Raw genomic sequence first — 22,632 nt, forward strand, 5'->3', positions numbered from 1 at the left:
CACAATTAGCAGATACAAGTTCTATCACAATATCATGTCAGCACCACTAGTATGAAGGTAGTAAAAGGCATATATGGAAGTGACTGTAAACCTTTCAAAATTAGCCAGATAAACTAAACTAAATGTATATCCAACTCAGCTTCCCTTAGTTGGATCCCAAAATAAGTATGGCAAATTTACTTGAACAAATGACCATGTGAACACATTTCTTGGGCCTTCTAGGGTCTTATATGGTCCCTGTATAAGTGAGAGGCCCTGAAATATGAACTTTTTATGCCAGGAGGGAAACAAAGAAAACCTTGAGGCAGTCTGAAATTCTTAAAGATTGTAATAGATGTTTGAAAGTTTCCCACAACAAATGAAAACAAGATGTAATAAAAATACTCTATGTAATTTAATATCAAAAAATGGAGGGAACATAGACGAAGGCATGCAGAGGCCTTGGCCACATGTACCAGTAGGAAGGGTAGGAAGCCTAAAGAAGATAGAATGGGATCTGATGAGACTAAGCTGACTTTTTCCAGAAGTGCCAGATAACCCTATGCACAAAGTCTAACAGGAGCTAGTTTGAATAGGCCTCTGTGGGGAAAGAGAAATGAAGATCAGTCAGAAGGAGAATAAGCATCAAGCACAGCCTTTATCAGTGAGCACGGGCAGGAAATGTCATCGGAATAGCAGAAGCCATATAGAAAAATAAAGGTGCTGACGAGAAGCCTCAGCAGGTCCCTGGGGCTCCCTGTTCTTCTCCTATAACCCTGCTCAACTCCTTTACGCTTCCTACCTGCTTGACAAAATCCAACAACAACAACAACAAAAACCACAAATCCTTTTTATTACTCATATAAGAAAGAAGAAATAAAATTATTACTGTTTACAAGACATTATTACTGATGACAAGACATATTTTAGAAAACCATAAGGGTTACACAACTGTTAAAGCTAATAAGTGAAGTTTTGAGGAAGTTGGCAAAATTATGGAATACCAACTCAACATACCAAAAATAAGTTGTGTTCTTATACATTAAGCAACCTGAAGAGAAAAATAAGAGAACAGTTTTACTTACAATAGCATAACAGAGAATACAATGTTTAGGATAAAATTAAACCAGGAAGAAAATAACTTATACACTGAAAAATTGCTTAAATAAATTAAAGACTTAAATAAATGGAAAGACAAATGGAAAGACATTCTATGTTCATGGATTGTAAGACTTAGTAAGATGGCAATACTACCCAAAGCAATCTGTAGATTCAGTGCAATTCCTATCAAAATCCCAACAATGATTTTGCAAGTATAGAACAAACACATTCTAAAATTTATATTGAATCTCAAGAGATCTCAAATAGCTAAAGCAATATTAAAAAAGAATAAAGTTGGAAGACTCACATTTCCTAATTTCAAAAATTGTTACAAACGACAGTAATCAAATTAGTATGATACTGGCATAAAAACAAACTTATAGACTTATAAATCAATGGAATAGAATAGAATAGCCTAGAAATAAATCTTTGCATACTTGGTAAAATGATTTTTGAGAAGGGTGCCAAGACCTTTTAATGCATAAAGGACAGTCTTTTCAACAAATAGTACTAGGAAAACTGGATATCAACATACAAAAGAATGAAGTTGGACGTACCTTACACTACATATAAATATTAACTCAAAATGGATCTAAAGCTTAGAGTTTCGTTTGGGGAAAATGAAGATGAATAGTGATAATGTTTGCGTAACAATGTAAATGTATTCCATGCCACTGAATTTTAAACTTATAAATGGTTTAAGTGGTCATATTTAGTTATGTGCATTTTAACAGACAAACACAAACACACACACTATATATATACATATATATATGTATATATATATACACACACATATATATATGTGTGTATATATATGTATGTGCGTATACACACACACATATATATATGTATGTATATATGTACGTATATATACATTCTAGGCATTGTAATGATTTCTTCAGTAGGCTCCTTTGGTTTTAAGGACTATAGACTCACTCATGGAATCAGAAATTATAGGACATTATAAGAGATAGTATAGTGTGACAGTTCAGAGCATGAACTTGAGTCAGATGGACAGTTCTTTCACTTAATAGCTGGATGATCTTGTTTTAAAAATGGGGATAATGATAACACCTACCTCACTGAGTTGTAAAAATTAGATGAATTAAAAAAATTAGATGGGTTGATAAATAGAAAGTGCTTGGAACAGTGTCTAGCTCATAGTATGAACTTTGAGTGTTAGTATTTATTATTATTGCTTTTGTTAATTTTTCTATGGACTTTAACCCAAAACAGGAGGCTGTCAAAATGAGTCAACTCCCAGTTCTCTTTTGTTCTCAGAGTACTGTTTTCTTTCTGTTGGTGCTTTTGACTCCCTTTATATATTTTCTTCATTTTTCTCTTTTAATCCATTGGATTATTTTATTCTATAGTGGGTTTTTTTCCCCCTTTACTTCATAACTTCAATCTACTCAGTCTCTTCTTTCTTTCAACTTTGTTATGTTCTTGTTCTTACATGGTCTTAACTCTACCAGCCCCCTCTCATTCCGATTTTACTAGCTAGCTTCTCTCTACTTATATTTTCAGCTTTAGTTTCCATTGCTGTTTCTCTATAAATTCCAGTTCAAAATTTTAGGAGAAATTTGGACAGCTCCACCTTTTACATCATGCTCATAACCAATCTTTGGCCAACCCACAGATTGCCTATCCTTCAGTTGAGTGCCAGCCTATGACCTATTAACCTATTAACTTACAATGTATGTTGTAAAGAGAGAAAATGATACCAAACTTAGCTCCCTGTGGGTATCTTCTCAGAGTGGACTATAAGTAGAATAGTGTAGTTTATGGACTCTTATGAATATAGCAGTAACTATTATTAACATGCTTAGTAGACCAGGAAGCAAAGATGAATAAGACAAAGATCCTCCTTTGAAGAGGTTCATATGGAGCAGATATGTATATACAATCATGCAGTGTGATAACTACTATATAGTTAAAAGGACAAAGTACTTTTAAACATAGAAGATAATCCAATTTCCTGGTTATAGAGAATAGGACAGTTTTCACAGTATGCAGTGACATTTCAACAGGTTTGTTAGAGATAAGAAATGTTTTCTTGGATGAACCAGAGCCGGGAAAGGACTGGAGCAAGGGCATTAAGGCAAATTCAGTTGTGAAAGCAAAGTCATAGAGGTATAAAGATACATGACATGATCAGGAAATGGAGCTGAAGATAGGATGGGTGGAACATAGGCTAAAAATGAGGGAGGTTATATAGCAGAGTAAAGTGTAGGTAAGAGCTGGCCTGTGGATGTTTTTAGTCTGTGAATTAATGAAAATAAATTTTGATTTTACTTTTCATCAACTAAGATTCTATCAAAAGTTATCAACAAGGATGGATACTACTTCTTCATTTGAAAAAGAAATGTTCTGTGGTAAGGAGAATGGCTTGGAGTTGGTAAGGACTGGAAATAGGAAACTATTTAGAAGGCTATTAACATAGTCCTGTTAAGATATAATAAGGTCTTGAAGTTCAAAAGTGCAATGACTGATTTGGTGATTCACAGGGTCAAGGATGATTCACACATGTACATATCTCAACTATAATCTAAAGAAAAATGCCAAAGAAAGCAACATTTTAGTTACGTTTAGTTAGCTTGAAGAGGATTTAAGAATGGTCTTATTTATTTATTTATTTTTTTGCCTCTAGATATATAGCAAAAAGGCTAAGAGTGTGACATTGGGATGAAGATTTTTTTTTGTCTTAAAGAGGGCTATCATCTCTTCTGAATTTTGTCTGCTTTTAGATTTAAGCTAAATATCAGGAGAGTCGAGTAGGATAAAATTTTCTTATAGTGTGCAGTGTTGAATCAGATAAATTGGATCAGCAACAGAACTGAAAATGTTCTTTACAAATATAGCTTGTCTTATATTTGTGACTCCATATTCCCACTGAGGGTTCTGCACCAATACTCCTTTAAAAGTATGCCTCTCTGTGAAGGCATAATTTCAGCACAACCACATGTGTACACAGTTGTCCAATTGCAGGAACAATGAAACACCAGAGACCAGAACCTTGCAATATACACAAACATACATTGTAAGTTAATAGGTTAATAAAACTCTAAAACTGAAGTCAAAGAATACTGTACAGTAGTTATTTCTAAAAGTAATGTGTTTTCTGAAAATTTAATGTGCTTTTCTTTCATAAAAAAGAAATAAAGAAGAGAATATCAACATATTTTCAAGCCACAAATTTTCCCCTCCTCTACCCTTAATAATTTGTTGGAAGTCATTTAAGTAAGATGTAGCCTTTAGGCTACTTAGTAGGAAAAGGTTCTTTTTATTGTTTCCATGATATGTTGGTGAATTCTGAGTCCTGTGTCCAACATTCTGTTATACCAGTGACTCCTGTTTTCCAAATTCGAAAGCCATTTTTAATTCTCCTACATTTGACCTTTTGAAAAATTTTTCTTTCTCATCTTGAATCTTAATACCTTAGTTTTCTACCTCCTTCTTGATGATTTATTTTCTCATCTCTATCACTCCCACTTTGTGGGTACTTGCCAAAGGTGTTTTTCTCCTCCTTCTTCCCATTGTCTCCTTTGATTTTCTTCCAACTCTATAACTATTTCCTCTCTGCTGAGTATTTCCCAGGCGTGGGCTTAGGCTTTATCTCACTTCCATGGTATTGCATGTGTTATTGCCTCTCCCCAAAAGAGTATCACCTTATACAAATTTCTGCATATTTTTCAGATTTTAGTACTTTTGGGCATTTTTCCTTATAGAGCTGGGTATCTCTCCCATGTATTATAGGGAATCTTGTACTTCCCTTTACAATAGCCCTTGTGCTATCATATTTATTATATATTTTAGGGATTCTCAGAGTGAGAGCCCCACCAAGAACTTGTTAGAAAGGCAAATTCTCAGGCCCCAGGGCATCAACTGAATCAGAAACTCCAGGATGTGGCTCAGGCATCTGTGTTTTCACAGCCCTCTAGGTGGTGATCCTGATATAGTCTAACCTCTTAGAATCAGCGGTATGTTGCAGTTGCAGGGTTTTGATGCCCTACTGTATTTATAGGCTGTGATGTCAGTATCCAGTGCAGAATTTGATCCATTGCTGCTACATACTAAAATTTTGTTTCAGTGCATGAACAAATGAACAAATGAATGATAACTACTTTTTTTAGGAACTCTAATTACAGTTCTCTTATTATCCACTATGTAACATGTTGGAGGAGCCAAGAGCCTTTCAAAGTCAACATCTGCGATAGGAAATCTAATACCCCCTCAACAACACTTTCCTTCAAAAGAATCACACATGTCTGCCTCTATAACCCTAACTTTCCTACCTCTCCTTTTCTATCAATACTACAATCATTTCTCCATTACTCTCTAAAGCCTATTAACCATTATCTGTACTTATGGCATATATTGCATTCTGAACTGAGTTATGGTTATATGTTGCCCATTCCGTTGAGTAATATACAAGCTCCTTAAAGGCAGATACCAATTATCTTTGAATCTTGTAGTTCTTAGTGCATTGGCACTCAATAAATAGTTCTACAGTTAGTTAAAATCTTGTCAAAAAAACAAAATGAAATTATTACCAAAAAGCAAAAAGGGAGTTATACATGAGGACATTCTACCATTTTTCCTGTTGTTGAAGATGAATGTGTCTAATTTTTGTTTTTTTTTTTAAGAGTAACTGTCACCTGGACAATGGTAACTATTCCCAAAGAAATCACTATGTGAACATTCTAAATCTTTACAGATTATTAATGCTGCACTTGCTTTGGCTGCACGACCCAAAAGTCAAGTGGTCAAAAAAACCATGGAAATGTACAAGCACACATGGGAGAATCATATCCACGTCCTCACAGAAGCTGTAGATGACATTACAAGTATTGATGACTTCCTTGCTGTATCTGGTATGTTTTTGATCTTTTAGTTTATATATTTGCTCTAGTAAATTTTCTGAAACACAATAATACTGACTATTATTAATTTTATAAAAATAACAAGACATTTATTGCAAAGTACTTTTTTGTATGATCTATTCTAGGATAATAAGCCTCATGATTTATAAGCGTTACATCTTAATAATTTACATTGTCTCTCTAAAAGAAACTCCTATTCCTGGGCAAAGCACAATTGAAAATAGTAGCTGAAAATCTTAGGCATTTCCTGGCTTTTCAAATAAATCACCATTTTTTTCCTTCCTTAATATACTTATATCTTTTCATTTTCCTGCACTTCTCTTCCAACCAAATTTTTCTTTACTCAGAAGAAAATATATGTACTAACAGGAAAACTCTGTTGATTTGAGATACAATGTGTACTTCAACTACCAGTATATGTATTTGAATAGCAGTGATCTAAAAAATCAAATAAAAATATCTAAACATCTAACTATATCAGTAATAGAGAAGCTCGAGATCCCATGTGAAGCCTAGATGATTCTCTCTCATCACAGATTAGAATGGCATCCCATGGGATTGGGAAATTACTCTCATAAAGTCATATCTTCAGATATATAACTCAGGTTTTGATTATACTGTTGTAACAGCACAGAACTAAATACTTTTTCATCTTTTTTTTTTCTCATAAAAATTAAGCTTCTCCTTAAATTATATATTTTTCTCTTTTTTTGAGAGAGCTTTTTCTTGGAATGTAATAATATCCTTTGTTATAAAGTGCAAATTCTCATGAATTTTTAATATAATTTTATCTTTTGAAAGTTTCCTGATGTACTTTTTCTAACTTGAATTCATTGGTTTCATATATGTGTACATTCTCATCCTAAACAATAGTTCCTTAGTATATTTTCATGCATTATTAATGAAAAAAAGTGTGCTAGTTATTTTAAAATTGTTTTATTTCTGTAGAGTATCTAATTTATTTCATCCAACATTTATCTATAAATTTATATTTTTAAGTAATCGAGTCATGATATATAATACATAAATTTTATATACATGCCTAAATATAAATTTCGCCAAACATGTGTAAAAGGACAAATAATTTATATGTGTATATATAACATATATAAATTGCCTTTTTACACAAAATGTTTGGCTGAATTTTCTCACATCATTGTATAATCTTCAAAAAAATGATTCACCTGTTTTCCTTTTGTTAGTGTTTAGCTAAATTGTAATTTTAACTATTATAAACATGCATATTTTTGTCTATTCACTGTCATCTTAGTATAGATTTTGCAATGTGAATCTAATCAATTTCTTATATTGGGGTAATCACTTATAATTTAGTCGTTCAATGCTAGGTTCTGTTTTTATAGTTAGTTCTTTTGGTTATGATGCAAAGAAGTCTTCTCATAATGCTTGATGTAAAAGCACTTTATTATAGGTTTACTGATGACATAATAAGGAGACTCTCCTGGACACATAAGAACAGAAACCATAAATGTCCAGTCTTGAATACTTTGATCTGAGCAGGCCTGATATCTAAGGAACTCCATGGGTCTTCAGAGCAGGAACTATGGTTTTTCCTTTGAGTACTAGATTAACCTGACCTAGAAACTTTCTGAGTCTGCTACTTTCTGTTAACAACTTTAGTACTTCAGAATATTTTGCTTGCACATAACAGAAAATTCATATGAAAGTTTCTTAAAGAATAGAAACCTTTAATTATCTCATGTAACTAGATGTTTAAGATAGTTGGTTCTGGACTTACTAGTCACAGCATACCAGAGAACATGGATAGGAGAAGTCTAGGTATGTGAGGAGGAATATCTTATCACTAGCATTGTTTAGAATTGTCAGTACAGGGTAGTAATCAAAAGTGGATTAATATTTAATGTGTTTCATAATTGTTTTTAAATTGTCTACAGACAATGAGCTCATTATTTTCTATACTAGGGTGGACTGTTTCTACTTTCTGGCCCTTTGGATGCTCTCTAGTCATTTAAGGTTATTAATGACCTACGTAAACATCTCTGGATTCTATTGACCTTCCCTCATGGTTGCATCTCAAAGCATTACATCTCAAAACATTACACAATACCACCTAAAGCAGGAAGGCAAGGTGGCTTATTAGCTTGAGCTTAAAAGGAAGAAATCTTTCCCAGAAGTCTTCCATAAGACTTTCTAACACTTGTCATAGGTCAGAACTTGGTCCTATACCTACTCCTAGATCAATCAGTGGCAAAAGGAAATATGATTTCCTCAATGGACTTAAAGTGTTGATAAATGGTTAAAAATGGACTAGGGACTAGAGCGAATGGTAATCCTAATTTGTAACACTTGCTGCTTTCTGTAGCATAAATACTCCCACATTGACAGGTTTCAAGCTACCAATGTGATGCCATTGAACTCGAACTGGGAAAAAAGGCATAAAACAGTTCTTGTAAGCCAGTATAGATTCTAGCAGACCACTAGGTTTAGACCAGTCATAATTCAATGTTTCTGACTAATTACTGTACAAACAAAATCAAAGTATTTATCAGAAGGAAAAGAAGAGGAAATGGCTGTTGAGTGGAGAACAAAACATGTTTGCTCCAAACACTGAGTGGCATCCACTACTTTCCCAGGTTTCTATGCCTTCAAAAACTTACCTTGTATTTGTTTAGCATGAGCTCCAGTGATACTTTTTTTGTTACATCATACATTCACAACATCTGTTCCCATAGATAATGGCATCTTCTCTTAGGATCTTCCTAGTCATAAGAAAGAATCTAGCTTGCCCCATACATCTTTTTAGTGCCAGGCTAAAAGTCCGAAGTTCAAGATCACTGGTCAACCATGGGTGGGTTTACCTTTTTTTCAGATGGCTAATCATGGTTCAAATTGCTGTTATGGGGCTGTGACAATCTGGTGGTTTTTGGGCGGGGTAGATTTTTTTAGAATAAGTTGCATATGTAATCAGCAGTAAATGACTTCTCTGCTATTACTTTATAATGATCTTGTAGACTATGTTGTTTATATTCTCAGACTTCTGGTCATACTGTTGCCAAGTGGAACAACTGACAAGTTAGTTCACAGAGTATCTGAATTATGAATTACCTAGAGAATATTATGTTTTTAAATTTTTTATAAACATTTCATCTATTTCTTGGCCTTTTATTTTCCCAGTAGTCAATAGCAATACTCAATTCTTTTTTTTTTTAAATAAGATAAAAAAGAGGGGTCACAAAAAGATTCCCACTTTTTCCTGAGTCAGTTGAGAAAATTTGTGGATTCTAAGAACATCAGTTCTCCACATTAAAATACGAACAAAAATTAAAGCCTAAAATTAGTGAAAAAGTATTTTTAGACTTTAAACTATTATTTTATTGTCATTAGCAAAGATAGAAATCACATTAATAAAATGTTTGCCTTATAAACATATTTTAGAGAGGTTAGATTATCTAATATTGTTTAGTAACTTGAAATAAAGGTATCTTTAACACCAAATATCTTTCACTTATCTATTGCAATTTCAAATATAGAAATTTCATTGTTTATTTTAAAATTGTATGATAATATAATTACTAAATTTCTCATAATACATAAATTAAAATACAATTTTCACAAGCTATTTTGGGGTTATTTTGTTTCCTGCTATATATAGAAAACTTTAAACGTGTGCAATTAGTTACTTTTTGAAAATCATAAGGACTATAGCCAACTATAGCCAAATTATATATTTTTAAATTTTATGTGTAAAAATAAAATGAAATGGTGAACTAAAACTTACTTCCTCAAACAAAAAAGATGTTTGCTTAAGTCCTCTGCCATTTATTTGTCCAAAAAAGGCTTTTTTGTGGGTGCAATGTTATTCATGTCAGTGTTATGTCACAACGAATTAGAAAAAATTTTCTAAAAGTAGGTATCCAAACTTTTTGTCCCATCACTGACTACAGGGCTTATTCCAACATCATTCACTATGCTTTTTATCACTCTCTAAAAATACATATAACAAAACACTTTTCGGAAAGTCATTGGTCTGAAGTTTCTTTGATCAAATCAGGGTCTGTTATTTTATAGAAAGAAGATATGATGAAATTTGAGCTCTGTCTTTTCAGCCTTCCATGGTGCCTGAAATCCCCAGTATTAGTTATTCATGTAGGACTATAAAAGCATTTAAGATCTCTGTTTAAGATGCAAATCTAGAAAACATAATAACACATGCATCAGCTTTTTGAACCATTGCATTATCTGACTCACCGTGAGCAATAATCTCAAGGAACTGAATTTAGAAGTAAATTTAAATAGAAGAGGGAATGACTTGGACCATTGATTTAAGGATCTATTGGACAATTACTAAGAACTGATTAAATGTGAGGGTTGGTGAAGATATAACCTGTCTTTCATTTATTTGTTCCTTCATTTATTAAATATTCATTGCATAAATTTAAGTGTGAAAGTCTACAAATGTTATTAGAGATTGAATAATGAATAAAAGTTAGTGGAAGAAACAAGTTGCAAGAGAGCATTGATAATAGGAATTACTGGGGAAAGGGGATCACATGAGGAATGGAGAAAGCCACTGACATGGTTTGAAATTTTCTAAAAGAGAGATTGACCGACCATTTATTGATTAGAATTAGAACTGCTTTTCCCTTACTGTAAAAGGTATTTTTATTTTAAAGATGACATCATATTTATTCTCAGTGAATAAAATTATTGAAAGATGTTTTCAGATCTCCTTTATTCCATATCCTAAATTTCTCTTCATCACGTCCACTTTCCTCTATCTCCACTGCTCTCACTCCAGTTCAAACTATTATATCTTACTTGAATTGCCATATAATCTTTCTTTCTAACTGAACCTACTTACTAGGAGCCTTTTTATTTAATATTTGCAAGACTAATATGGGGGGAGAGGTTATGTATTATGCTTGTATTAAATGTACTTACCCATATAATAAATATTTTTTACATCTTTATATCACGACAAATAATTTCAATCATTAATTATTTCAATATTCTGTGACCTTGATTTAGTGACACAAAGATAACTCTGCCATCAAAAATGCACTAACACAGGCCTCTGTGTTCATGACATTGTGATGAACATAATCTTTGGCTTCTAAACAGTTATACCTGAATCATTTGACAAAAAAAAGAAAGGAAACTAGAAAATAAAAATGAAAATAAAATTTTAATTTGTTATAATAATACTGAATAAATACATAATAATATTAACAATGTCAAAATTTTAAATTAATTACACACAAACTACACACTGTTCAATCCCAGTAAAATGTTTATGGAATAGCTGTTGGGAAAAAAGATGACCAGTATAGTATATACTTATGTATAGGTAGAATTATATGATATAATTATAACTGATTATCTGTCATCATACATCACTTACATACCTTTTCAACATACCTACTTAACATTTTAATTGCTTATAGGCACCAAGACATAAAGTGTTTCAATATAAATACATTCTTAAAATTGAGATTTGAGATCATATTCTGCAAAAGTGAATTTTTATAAGTGTATTGAATATCAACTACATGCAAGCAATATGCTTGGAAATGGAAGATGATGTAAAGAAGAAAAAAGCACAATGTTTGCTCTCAAAGAACTCACAGCTACAGAATGTACAGAATTATAGTACTCACATAAACAAAATGCTGTTCCTTAAATACCACTGGAGGGTCACTGTAACAAGGGAAGCATTTTTAAAGAGATAGTAGTTCAATTGAATTGGTAAATTGAACCTTGAAGAAATTGGAATGGCATCCCAGAAAGATAAAAGCATGTGAAAGTACATTTGGTGTTTGAAGGACAGCAAGTTGTCCAGTATTACAGGAACAGAAACCTAAATCTACATTGGTACTGAGCTCAAAAAGTTGACAGGCACCATTATATACAGCTTGGAACATTTGTAGAAAAATGTAAATCACCTAAAATTTTACATAACAGTGTCATAGACTACGTCGATTTTCAGAACATTAACTCCAGATCCTGAAAAACATTTTTATAGAAGTAGGTAGTGTAGTGCTAAATAATGATTCAATTGCTCTTGGAAGTGAAAATAAAATAAACCCAATATAAAGCAGGTGTTCCCTCACTATCTTTACCCTACCACAAAAATATCAAAATGTAAAACTGGTACACCCAAGATATAACAATAGAAAAATGAAGTGAGAGCCAGTTTGATAACTGAAACTCAGTTTAGTTTGAATAATCCAGGTATCCATTTACCAAGAAAAGCAGCTGTTCATCAGGGTATTCCAGTGATGACTTGCAGCCAGGATCTTGTGTGCCATTGGCTAAAGTCAAGAGAGAGCACTGTTATGGTTATAAGGGTTTTTTTTCTGGGTCCTCTGTAATTACATTTACATTTTAATGTGGTGGTATATGGCTCAGTGATCATCGTGGAGATTGCAGAGAAATTATACACACAGCTTTACATAAGTCATGGAAAGACAGGGAGAAAGTATGCATTCAAAAATGATTGAATATGCTCCCCTAAAGCAATCCATTGTTGCTCTCTGGGTAATTATGTTTTGAATTACTGCCTGTACTTACATGACTGAAGAGTAGTTTGGGCATGTGAACTGGAATTTATCACTCAACATTTCATGTACTAACAGGCAAGTTCACTCAAGATGCTTTCATTTGCATGAACAATAGGTACACTGCAGGACTATTGTTTGAACATTATGAATTAGGTCTTGAGAAGAGCCATAATTAGAGACTTTTTTGGCTTTGTCAAAATCAGATTTGAGAATTTTTACTAGAACTTTAAGATAAAGCTTGGGTAATCGTCAATAATCTTACTGATAAAATAAATAGCACTAAGGGCTTATAGTTTAGTCTTGTATAAAAAGATAATAAATATTTTCTAAATTTTGTAGATGCACTAGTTATATACTTACAAAGGCTGTGAATCATAGAACAGACCTTTAATAAAAAATGTTTTAAATTGTCTCAGTGAATGTATGCACAGTATTAATAACCATATTATTTGCCATAGTCTTGAGAGGAACTTCTGACAAAAACAAAGAATTGAAGAGAGTCTCATAATTTCATTTGTATTTAATTATTGCTGGTCAGTGTCTCACCTTTAAGCATATGCATTTAGTCAGTGTAATCTAATTAATAATGAATAAAAATCCTTAATATGGTGAAACCTGTGGGACATTTTATCGATTAGATGAGAGACTAGAAAGTTTCTCCTTGCCATACAATAGTCTCCCATCTACTAATGAGTCCAATGCATGCTTCTGAGAATTCTGAAAATCCAAAGACTTTAGCTAGAGAGGAAGGTTTTTAGGCAGGACAAGCAGGTCCCTACCCACTGCTCTCCAAAGATCCTCCTCTGGACCTAGAAAGAATTATGCCACTTGTTCCGCGTGTGGGTACAGATGCAAGATCTGAAAGTATGAAGTCATGTATCTGAGCTTGCAAGTTTATGTTGGCATAGACTTAGGGATTTTGATAACATCCTGGGAAATTTTAACAAACAGTAGAAATCTCTGCTTACAAAGTGGCTCCAGAGATTGTGCTGTGAACAATTTATGTATATTTGGAAAATGCAGCTAAGAATTACATTCTCACAAAAGCACATATCATTCTTATTAAAATTTTATAAGGAACTCATAGATAACACATCAAGACAATGAATTCTATCTCTAGAATCTATGGGAAACACATAAAGAGAAGAGTCTGTTTAGAGGGTAAGAATGCTAAAGATTCAAAATTCTGCTATTTCCTACCAGTTCTGTCATCTTTGGGAAATAAATTAAACATTGACTCACTAAATGCCCTTCTCTAAAATGTTAATAATTATATCATTTTGCTATAGACTAAGTGTTTGTGCCCCACCTCCATTCGTATTTTGAAATCCTAATGTCTAATGTGAAAGTATTAGAAAGTGGGGCCTTTGGAAAGGTGCTTAGATCATGAAGGGGGAGTCCTCATAAATGGTATTAGTGTTCTTATAAAAGAGACCCTTCAGAGGTCCCCAGTGCCTTCTACTATATAAGGACACAGTAAGAAGGCACAGTAAAAACACAGGAAGAAGGCTATCATTAATGCAACAGTGCTGGTGCCTTGATCTTGGACTTCCCAGCCTCCAAAACAGTGAACAATAAATTTCAGTTGTTTTATGCTACTCAGCCTGTGTTATCTTGTTATAGAAGCCTGAAAGAACTAAGATACATTTACTCATTTATTTAACAAATAATTTACTGAGCACCTAGTAGGTGACAATCCGTTTTAAATCCTGATGCTAGAACAGTCAGTAGAACAGACAAAACTAGAACAGACAAAATTCCCTGCACTCTCAGAGCCATTATTACATGATAGAAAGAATTAAACGAAATGATGTATTTAAAATGCTTTGAACAGTATCTAGGACATTTGAAGTGGCCCAGTAAAAGATAACCATTATTATTAATATCATTGGCAGGACATTATTAAAATTTAAATTAGGTATGAGAAAGATAAATTCCTTTAAAGAAGCTACCTTCATTAAACCTATCCCAATAGTTATTACATTATAGTTCATCAAAATAACTTAAGAATTATCTTTAAAAATCTGGTATATAGGTACCAGATATCAAGATATTAAATAATTATGATAATGCCCAATATTAGATAAAATGTAGTAAAATGGTAAATTTTATATGCTGTTTTGGAGAATGTAAATTTTTATAATCTCTTTGAAAAACAAAATAGCAATGTATGGTATCTGGATTATTTTGCCACAAATATCTTTCTATATATAATGAAGAAACGAGCACATATTGATAAAGAGGGCTGTACAAGTATATTTGTTATGATTTTTTTAAATAGTGAAATATGGAAATAATATAAGCATCCATCAATGAGAATGAATAAATAACAAATATAATAGTTAAAACAATTAAATTCGTTTCACATGTTAATAGGACAGATTTTTAAAAGTAATGTTGAGTATCTTAGCAAGTTTTAGAGCAGTATGAACAGTAGGATGCCATAAATGTCATATGTAACAAATATATAAGAGCGATTAGCTCTGAAGAGGGAGGAAGTTGGATGGGACTGAGAAAGAGTACGTATGGTACTTAAATTTTATTTGTAATGCTTTATTCTTTAAAAATAATATTAGAACAAAATTTGATGAAAAATAGCATTCATGATTGCTTAAGTAGATTATTTTCTATATTGTATTATGTTATAATTTCTGCTTCTCTTAAACTTTTATAATTAAAGAGTTATAGTGAATAGGAGAAGTAAATCTCAAGGTACAACCAACAGTGTGGTTGGTTGTGTGCCTGGGGTAACAGAGTGATCTCGGGATAACTCTATCAGCACCTAAAACTTACCAAATAATGGTGATTATCCAGTATTCTTTAACTTAATTGTGAATCTTAGTAATACAGTTTAAGAAAATGCTTTATGAAGGTGAAAAATACCTAAACCTTTATCACCTGGGATCAAAATCTGATGAAATAATATTTTGTGAACCTTTATGCCACTTTTTACTCTTGTTTTGTAGGTGAGGGTGGAGAAAGAATGGCTAGTTTTAAAATACATATATTTTATTGTGAAATAATTCAAGCATCTATAGAAGACTAGTGTATAGAATAAAACAGTTTAATTTTACCATGAAGCTTTTGTCATACTTGTTATTACATGTATAATTGAAGTCCCTTGTGTAACCTTTCCTAGGTTTTACAATTTTCTCTTTACTAAGGATTTTGATGAAAGCCCTTGCCTCCTGATGAGCAAATCTGCGTGACAGACATTTTGCTTCTATTGGATTAGGAGATCTAAGGCATCAAAATAATCAGAGCCTGCCTCAGGCAGTAGAATCTTCTACATTGGATATATGAAAACTCAAACCTAAAGCTGAAAAGTTTTCCACAGGAGCATGGCCACAAGATTTAAATGACATTCTGTGCTACCATCTTTATAGCAATCTTGATAGTAAATAAAGAAGAAATTAGTGTTCTTAAAGCAAGTGCACAATGAACACTTTCGTATTAATAGTTTACTATTTATTCTGTCTGCCAATAATTTGTATTTATCCTGGAGATACAATGGTGAAGAAGAGGCATTGGACTTATTCACAAGCTATCTATGGTTTAATGACGAAATAAGCCCTCAGATGCCAATTACAATGTGGTAAAATAGTTTATGTTAGGAAAGACACCAAGGCTATCTTTCTACCAGCAAAAGAATTGTGTGATAGCTCATCTTTGAAACCACATCAGGTTTTATTTTTACTTGAATTTGCAAACACTCCTTTATATTGGCATTTAGGAGTTCATTGTAAGGACTTAAAGGATTTAATTCAAAGAAGATCCAATGCATAATCCATGGTCACTGGTCACTCTAATTTCATCTCTATAATAATAAAAGATACAATAATCAAAGTTCAATCTGGTTCTCCATAATAGTTTTAAAATATATAATTAGCAAGGATTTAAAAATAAGTGAACAATTTACATCCATTTATAGATAATTTTATGAGTGCTTGTTTTCTCTTTAAATTACAAATTTATTTGTAGAGAATCGGTTGCTTTGAAATTTCAGGTTTTCATAATACAAGTGTGATATCTGTTAAATGATCATTTGAGGCACGTCAGGTTCAACATGGCAGTGGAGCAAGACCCTGAACTTAATTCTTCCCATGGATAGAACACATTTAGAACTATATATAGAATCTTACTCGCAAAAGACCTGAGAGCTAGATGAATAGTACCTCTACAACAAAGATAAAAGAGACACATGGAGATGGATAGGAGAGGCAGAGATATAGGCTTGCCTGGGATCCCATCTCAGGGAGGGTGACCCACACCCAGGAGTGATCAAAAAAATACAGAACTCTTTCTCAAGGAGGAAAAAAATTATGCCCAGCATTGGGTACTCCAACTCTTGTATCCAGCACCGGAAAGACAAGACCCCCCGAAATGTCTGGTTTTGAAAACCAACAGGGATTAAGTCCAAGAGAACCATAGAACTGTAGGAAATGGAGAATCCATTCTTAAATGGCTCACACACAGACTCGCTTGTCCTAAAGATCCAACACCTGGATCATAACTAAGGGATACCCACTTACTAAATTTAAAGCAGCTGCCAGAGAGGGAGGAACCTACTAAGACTTTTCTTTGGGGGATGAAAGCACTAGTGGGTGCCATGATTGCAATCTAAATAATTTAATATATTATAGAAATATTTAAATTTTGGAAACTTATTCTAAAATTATACCTCAATTATGGTTTTATTAGCTTCTATCTATCATAATTAGCAAAAAATATGTAGTGACTGTATTAATTAAAATACTTTTTAAAAAACATGATATATATTTTTACTGCCACTATTTAAATAAATGAATTTATAATTTTTATGCATCAATATTTATATGGTAGTAATAGCTGTTCCATAGTGTGTGTGTGTGTGTGTGCCTGTGTGTGTACATGTTACCTTGGTACAAGCTTTTAATTTTTTTTTAAGAAATACTATTATTAGTATGTGTGTAACCATTTATTCTAAGAATTGTAAAAGTTTCATAGATATTTACTAATTTGTTGCTTTACCTTTAATGAATTTGGTTAGTATAATCACTTTTAATATACAGAAAGCTATCATAGAGAATTTCTGGATTGCTTAAATTCTCTAAGACAATAAATAATAATGATTTTACTTTTAAGTACCCTCTAGTCAGGTCAACCTACTTTTCCCTATTAAAACTTATTTTCCTTCTCAAATTAGTGTCTACCTATTTTTTAGATGTCAGAATATGGAGTCTATGTTTAGACAATAATTGAGTTTTTTCATTTGGAATTTTATTGCATTAGAGTGATAGATATACCTTCCTCTTAAGCTTAACTTTAGATTTTTTAAATTATTCAGCTTTTGAGTCAAATAATTAACAAAAGCTCAAGTCCCTTTCTCTATAACTCCTTGGTTGTCCATGCAGACACAACTGGATAATTTTGTATAATCATAATAAAGCAAAATAAATGTCTATTTGAGTCAGACTAAATATGATTTGGGTGGTAAAATTAGACTCTTCCCTCTCACCAGAAGTTACTGAGATTCTAGATAATAATTTAAATGTGAAAAAAAAAAAACCACTCAAAACATCAGATTTGTAAAAAAGGAAGTCAGAGAAAGAGAAGCACCCCAGAACTGTGAATGTGTGTAGATTTTAAGATTTTTACTTTATTGCAGTGCCTTATAGTATATGGTATACTGCAGATACCTAATAAACATTTGTTCAATTAAATCTGTTGTATTTAATAAAGTCTTGTTTGATTTCCATAGGAGTAACCTCTAAGTGATAAAGGGTAGAATTTACTCCATTTACATTTTAGAGCCTTCACAGGATTTAGGATGAAGCCAGAGTGTATATGTAGCATAACTATTCTAGGCAACTTCAAAAATTAAGCATAACTGTGCAAGGTGATTTTCTTGCTGATAAAGTATTTCCAAATCAAGCTTTGCCTAACTGTATAATTGTACAGAATGATCACTCTACACCTTCCACCAAGGTAAAAGATAAAATTTATTTTCTGTAATGCTAAAGTTTTATATGCCAAAATCTTTATTTCCTAATGCAAAATTTATGTTTTTTATTTTGATCGTAGTCACTGAACTTAATTTTTTTTTTTTGCTTAATTAGTTACTAATAAGTGGTATGAAATGTGGGATTTATATGTCTTTCAAACATTTTATGACAAAAACCTAAATGATTGTAGTAACAGTAGAGGAGAAAGCCTTAATGTGCCTTTGGAAAAATATCAGTGAAGAAAATAAAAATCCTGTACTTTTGCCACATTTTTAATGTTACCTAGCTGGGTGCTTTTAATTATCATAGTTTTTTACTACTTAAAACTATTATCATAGTTTTAAGTAGTAAATAAAAGTTGTTTATCAGCTAGTGATATATGTAAGAAGTTATAAGGAAGTACATATTTATTGTGATTCCATGGAAAGTTTGTCATTTTCCCCTCTAAAAATATAAAGGAATATTTTGTGCAGGTTACTTATTTTTCTCTTGTGCTTTTTAAGTAAAATTAATTAAAACTGAGAAGATTTTGTTGTCAGAAATATTATTTAACAAACAGGGCTAAGAATAATGTGTTAGGTAGCTAAACAGAGGTTATAAAATATCACAAATCTACTTTTTTTACTTAGTGACCACAGGTTATAAAATATCACAAATCTTAGTGACACTTTTTTACAGGAAGAATATAAAATACCATTGAATCACATAAATTTGGGAACTGACCCTCAAAACAAAAAGCTATATGTATAGGCATAGATTTTTTAATAATATTTTTTTATTTTTCAATTACAGTTGAAACGATATTATATTAGTTTCAGGTGTACAAAATAGTAATTGGACATTTATACAACTTACAAAGTGATTAACCCATCTGAAACCGTACATAGTTATTGCAATATTATTCACTATATTCCTTATGCTATATATTACATCCACATGACTATTCCGGAACTAGAAATTTGTACTTCTCAATTATTTTTCTTTGTCTTTGTCTGACTTACTCCACTCAGCACAATACCCACTATGTCTATCCACTGTTGCAGATGGTAAGATTTTATTTATTCATTCATTTATGGTTTTTTATGACTAATATTCCATTGTATATATGTACCACCTCTTCTTTATTTATTTTTCCATTGATGGACACCCAAGTTGCATCCATACCTTGGCTATTGTAAATAATGCTACAATGGACATATGGATGTGCATCTCCTTTTAAAGTAGTGTTTTAGTTTTCTTCGAATAAATATCCAGAAGTGAGATTACTGGATCCTTTTTTGTCTCTTGTTATAGCCTTTGTTTTAAAGTCTATTTTGGCTGGTATTAGTATTGCTCCCCCAGGTTTTTTTTTTTTTTCCATTTTCATGATATATCTTTTTATATCCTGTTACTTTCAATCTGCATGTGTCTTTTAATCTAAAGTTAAAGACTATTAAAGACTCTTGCCATTTCATTGCCTTTGTTGCAAACCATTCATCTTTTTGGTCTGTCTTTCACTGTAGTTTTGCAGAAGAAATGAAACTGAAATTATAAAGATATTTTATATAGAGCAACACACTGAATTATTATTAATTGAAGGAGGAAATATGCTTTGGTTAAAATATTAGCTTCCTGTTTTATAATTATGTTGCCATTGATCTTTTAATTGTTCCAGATGACTAATTTGTCTTTTTGCCTCATTTCTGTCTCTTTAGCTTTTAAAATTTGATCTAGCAATTAGTAATATTCTCATGATACTTCCCTAAAGACAGTGTGTACTTTTTAGTACAATTTGGTATGTTCACAGTAGTTTTCAATTCCTTTTTCATACAAGTCATAAAACCCCCTTTCCATGTCAAAGAACAAGGAATGGATAAGCCCAACTGCTTAGCCCAGATGGTAAGAATTCAGATGAGAGTGGAAAAAAAAAAATCACACAACCATTCAACTCCTGTTTCGCTTCTGCCTTTTCTATCAGTGAAAATGATCTTTAAACTAGAAGGGATATAACAAACATAGTTAAGAGGATCAAAGCTCAATTGGTGGTATAATAAAAGTACCTGACTGCTTTAAATTGCATGAAGCCTCTAGGCTAGACATATCACATCCCAGAATTCTGAGGAAACTGGCAGATGTTGATGTAGGACTACTTTAGTAATTTTCACAGAACCATAGGGAATAGCAATAGTGCTAGAAAACTGAAGAAGGGAAATGTGTTTCCAGTTTTCAAAAATGAGAAAAACATTGGTGATTATTATCATCAATTGTTGAATTTCAACAAACTTCCAGAATAGAAATTTAACCAACTTATAATTATGTACAACAAAAGAGATGGTGAATTCACTATGAACCAAGCTTCCTACATTAAGGGTAAATTCTTCAGTTGGGTTACTAGATTAAGAGATGAAAGGAATTATGCAGAAATGGATAATGTACAGGGGTTTATAAGATATTTAGTACAGTCATGATTTCCTTGTGGGAAACATTGAAAAAGGTAGAAAAAAAGGGTTCGCAGTTTCATAGCCAGTGCTAATTAACAGATCAATTTGTGTTTGGGGAGAGGAGACTAATACATGTAAAACAACCGGTGAACCATTAAAGGCTAACTATGTTGTAGTGAGGCCAATATGACCAGAGAGAGAGGGTAGGAATGACTCCTGGTGGATTGATTAGGGAACATTTCCAAAAAAAAAAAAAAAAGAAAGAAAGAAAGAAAGAAAAAGTAGAATTTGAAGTGGGCCTTGATGGCTGGAAGCCTCTCAAAAGACTAAAATGAGGAAGAAGAAAAAGAGCACTCAGAATAAAGAGAACAACATTGTGGCTCCTCACGGTACTTATTACATACTATCTTGCAATTATTTGTGTTCATTTCTTATATAGAAGTAGCAAAATTAAGAATCTCTTTCTTTGTGATGATACCATACTTGGATTTTTTAATCGAAATGTTTCATATGCCTTTTATTTTTTATATTTCTTATACCATACATTATTTAGATAACATTCATACTGTTTTCAGCCCTTTGCCTAAAGGAGGGAATTTTCGGTTGTCTGTCAGTTTCAAAACTGCTCATGTTACAGTAGCTAGGGACGGAAGACAGGGTTATCTGTAGGCCTTTGTGGTTCACATAGGCATCAGTCTTATAAAGGAGAGAACTTTTTCTAACCCTTTTAATTACTCTACTTGTAACAAAATTAGACTGCCATTCGAAATCCTGTTGTAACTCTTTTTGTCTCTTTGGGGATACAAAGTGACAAGTTTTGCCTTAAAATCCAATTAAGGATGTCTATTTATGAAGAGAGCAAGCAAAAAGTGTTCCTAAATAAAGAAGACTAAGTAGGAGAGCAAAGATGGTGTTTATTTCCCATGGGGAAATTACGTAGCTTTCTTTCCGAGCAGATTAATTTTAATAATTAAACGGTTATTAAACTTAATCCCATGTGTTCTCCTGAGAATAAATAAATATGTTAAAGAGAAGTTAACTGGCTTCTTCTACCCTATTTAAAGAAAATTTTAACAAAATTTCATAAACTTTTACAGTAGAACCTACAGTCCTGGAGAAGAGGAATTGCAACCTTTTACTTATTTCCCCCACAAAGCCCTGTAATCCAATTTTGTATGCAGTAGGTCCTTATCAAATATGTATGGAAAAAAGGATGAAGCTATTATAAGGCAAAACTGTGGTGTGCAATTTAGTATTCTGTCTAAAATAGAAATTAAAGGATTATTCTTGGCAATAGTGGTATACAGTGTGTGTGTGAGTGTGTGTTGGGGGAAGGATGGAAAGCAGCAGAAGGATCTATATAAAATAGCTAAAAGTGGAATGACTATGGTTGAAGTATCTAGATATCCAAGGTCCTGCAATAGCTCTTTAATCATATCCTTTTTCTGTTACCTATATAGCCCTTTGCTTGAGGCCTTGGAGAAATTTCAAAATATCAGCATTATAATATTTGGGGAATTGTATCAGGCAGGGCAAGCTAAGTCATGTATTGGTAGCAAATAATGAACCATGACAGCAGCTTTAATGAAAAGATTTATTTCTTACTATATCATGTGTTCATTGTTTGTTGTAAGCCAGCACGGGGTGTGTGCATGTGGTAATTATTCAGAGACACATACCGATGAGGCCTGTCTTCATACAGGCTTCCTCATGCAAAGGGGCA

At 32.4% G+C, this 22,632-nt stretch overlaps 1 protein-coding gene across 2 annotated transcripts in view; it reads left to right on the top strand.

Moving 5' to 3' along the window:
- Positions 1-22,632, top strand: part of CTNNA3 (catenin alpha 3) — a 1,378,877-nt gene that overhangs the window by 906,612 nt on the left and 449,633 nt on the right. For both annotated transcript variants that reach the window (XM_006915590.2, XM_006915591.2), the window contains exon 11: positions 5,801-5,957. In XM_006915590.2, the coding sequence (XP_006915652.1) occupies positions 5,801-5,957 (157 nt within the window). The remainder of the gene's footprint in view (positions 1-5,800; positions 5,958-22,632) is intronic.

The sequence above is a fragment of the Pteropus alecto genome, unplaced genomic scaffold (assembly GCF_000325575.1).
Source record: "Pteropus alecto unplaced genomic scaffold, ASM32557v1 scaffold155, whole genome shotgun sequence".
NCBI classification, from domain to species: domain Eukaryota; kingdom Metazoa; phylum Chordata; class Mammalia; order Chiroptera; family Pteropodidae; genus Pteropus; species Pteropus alecto.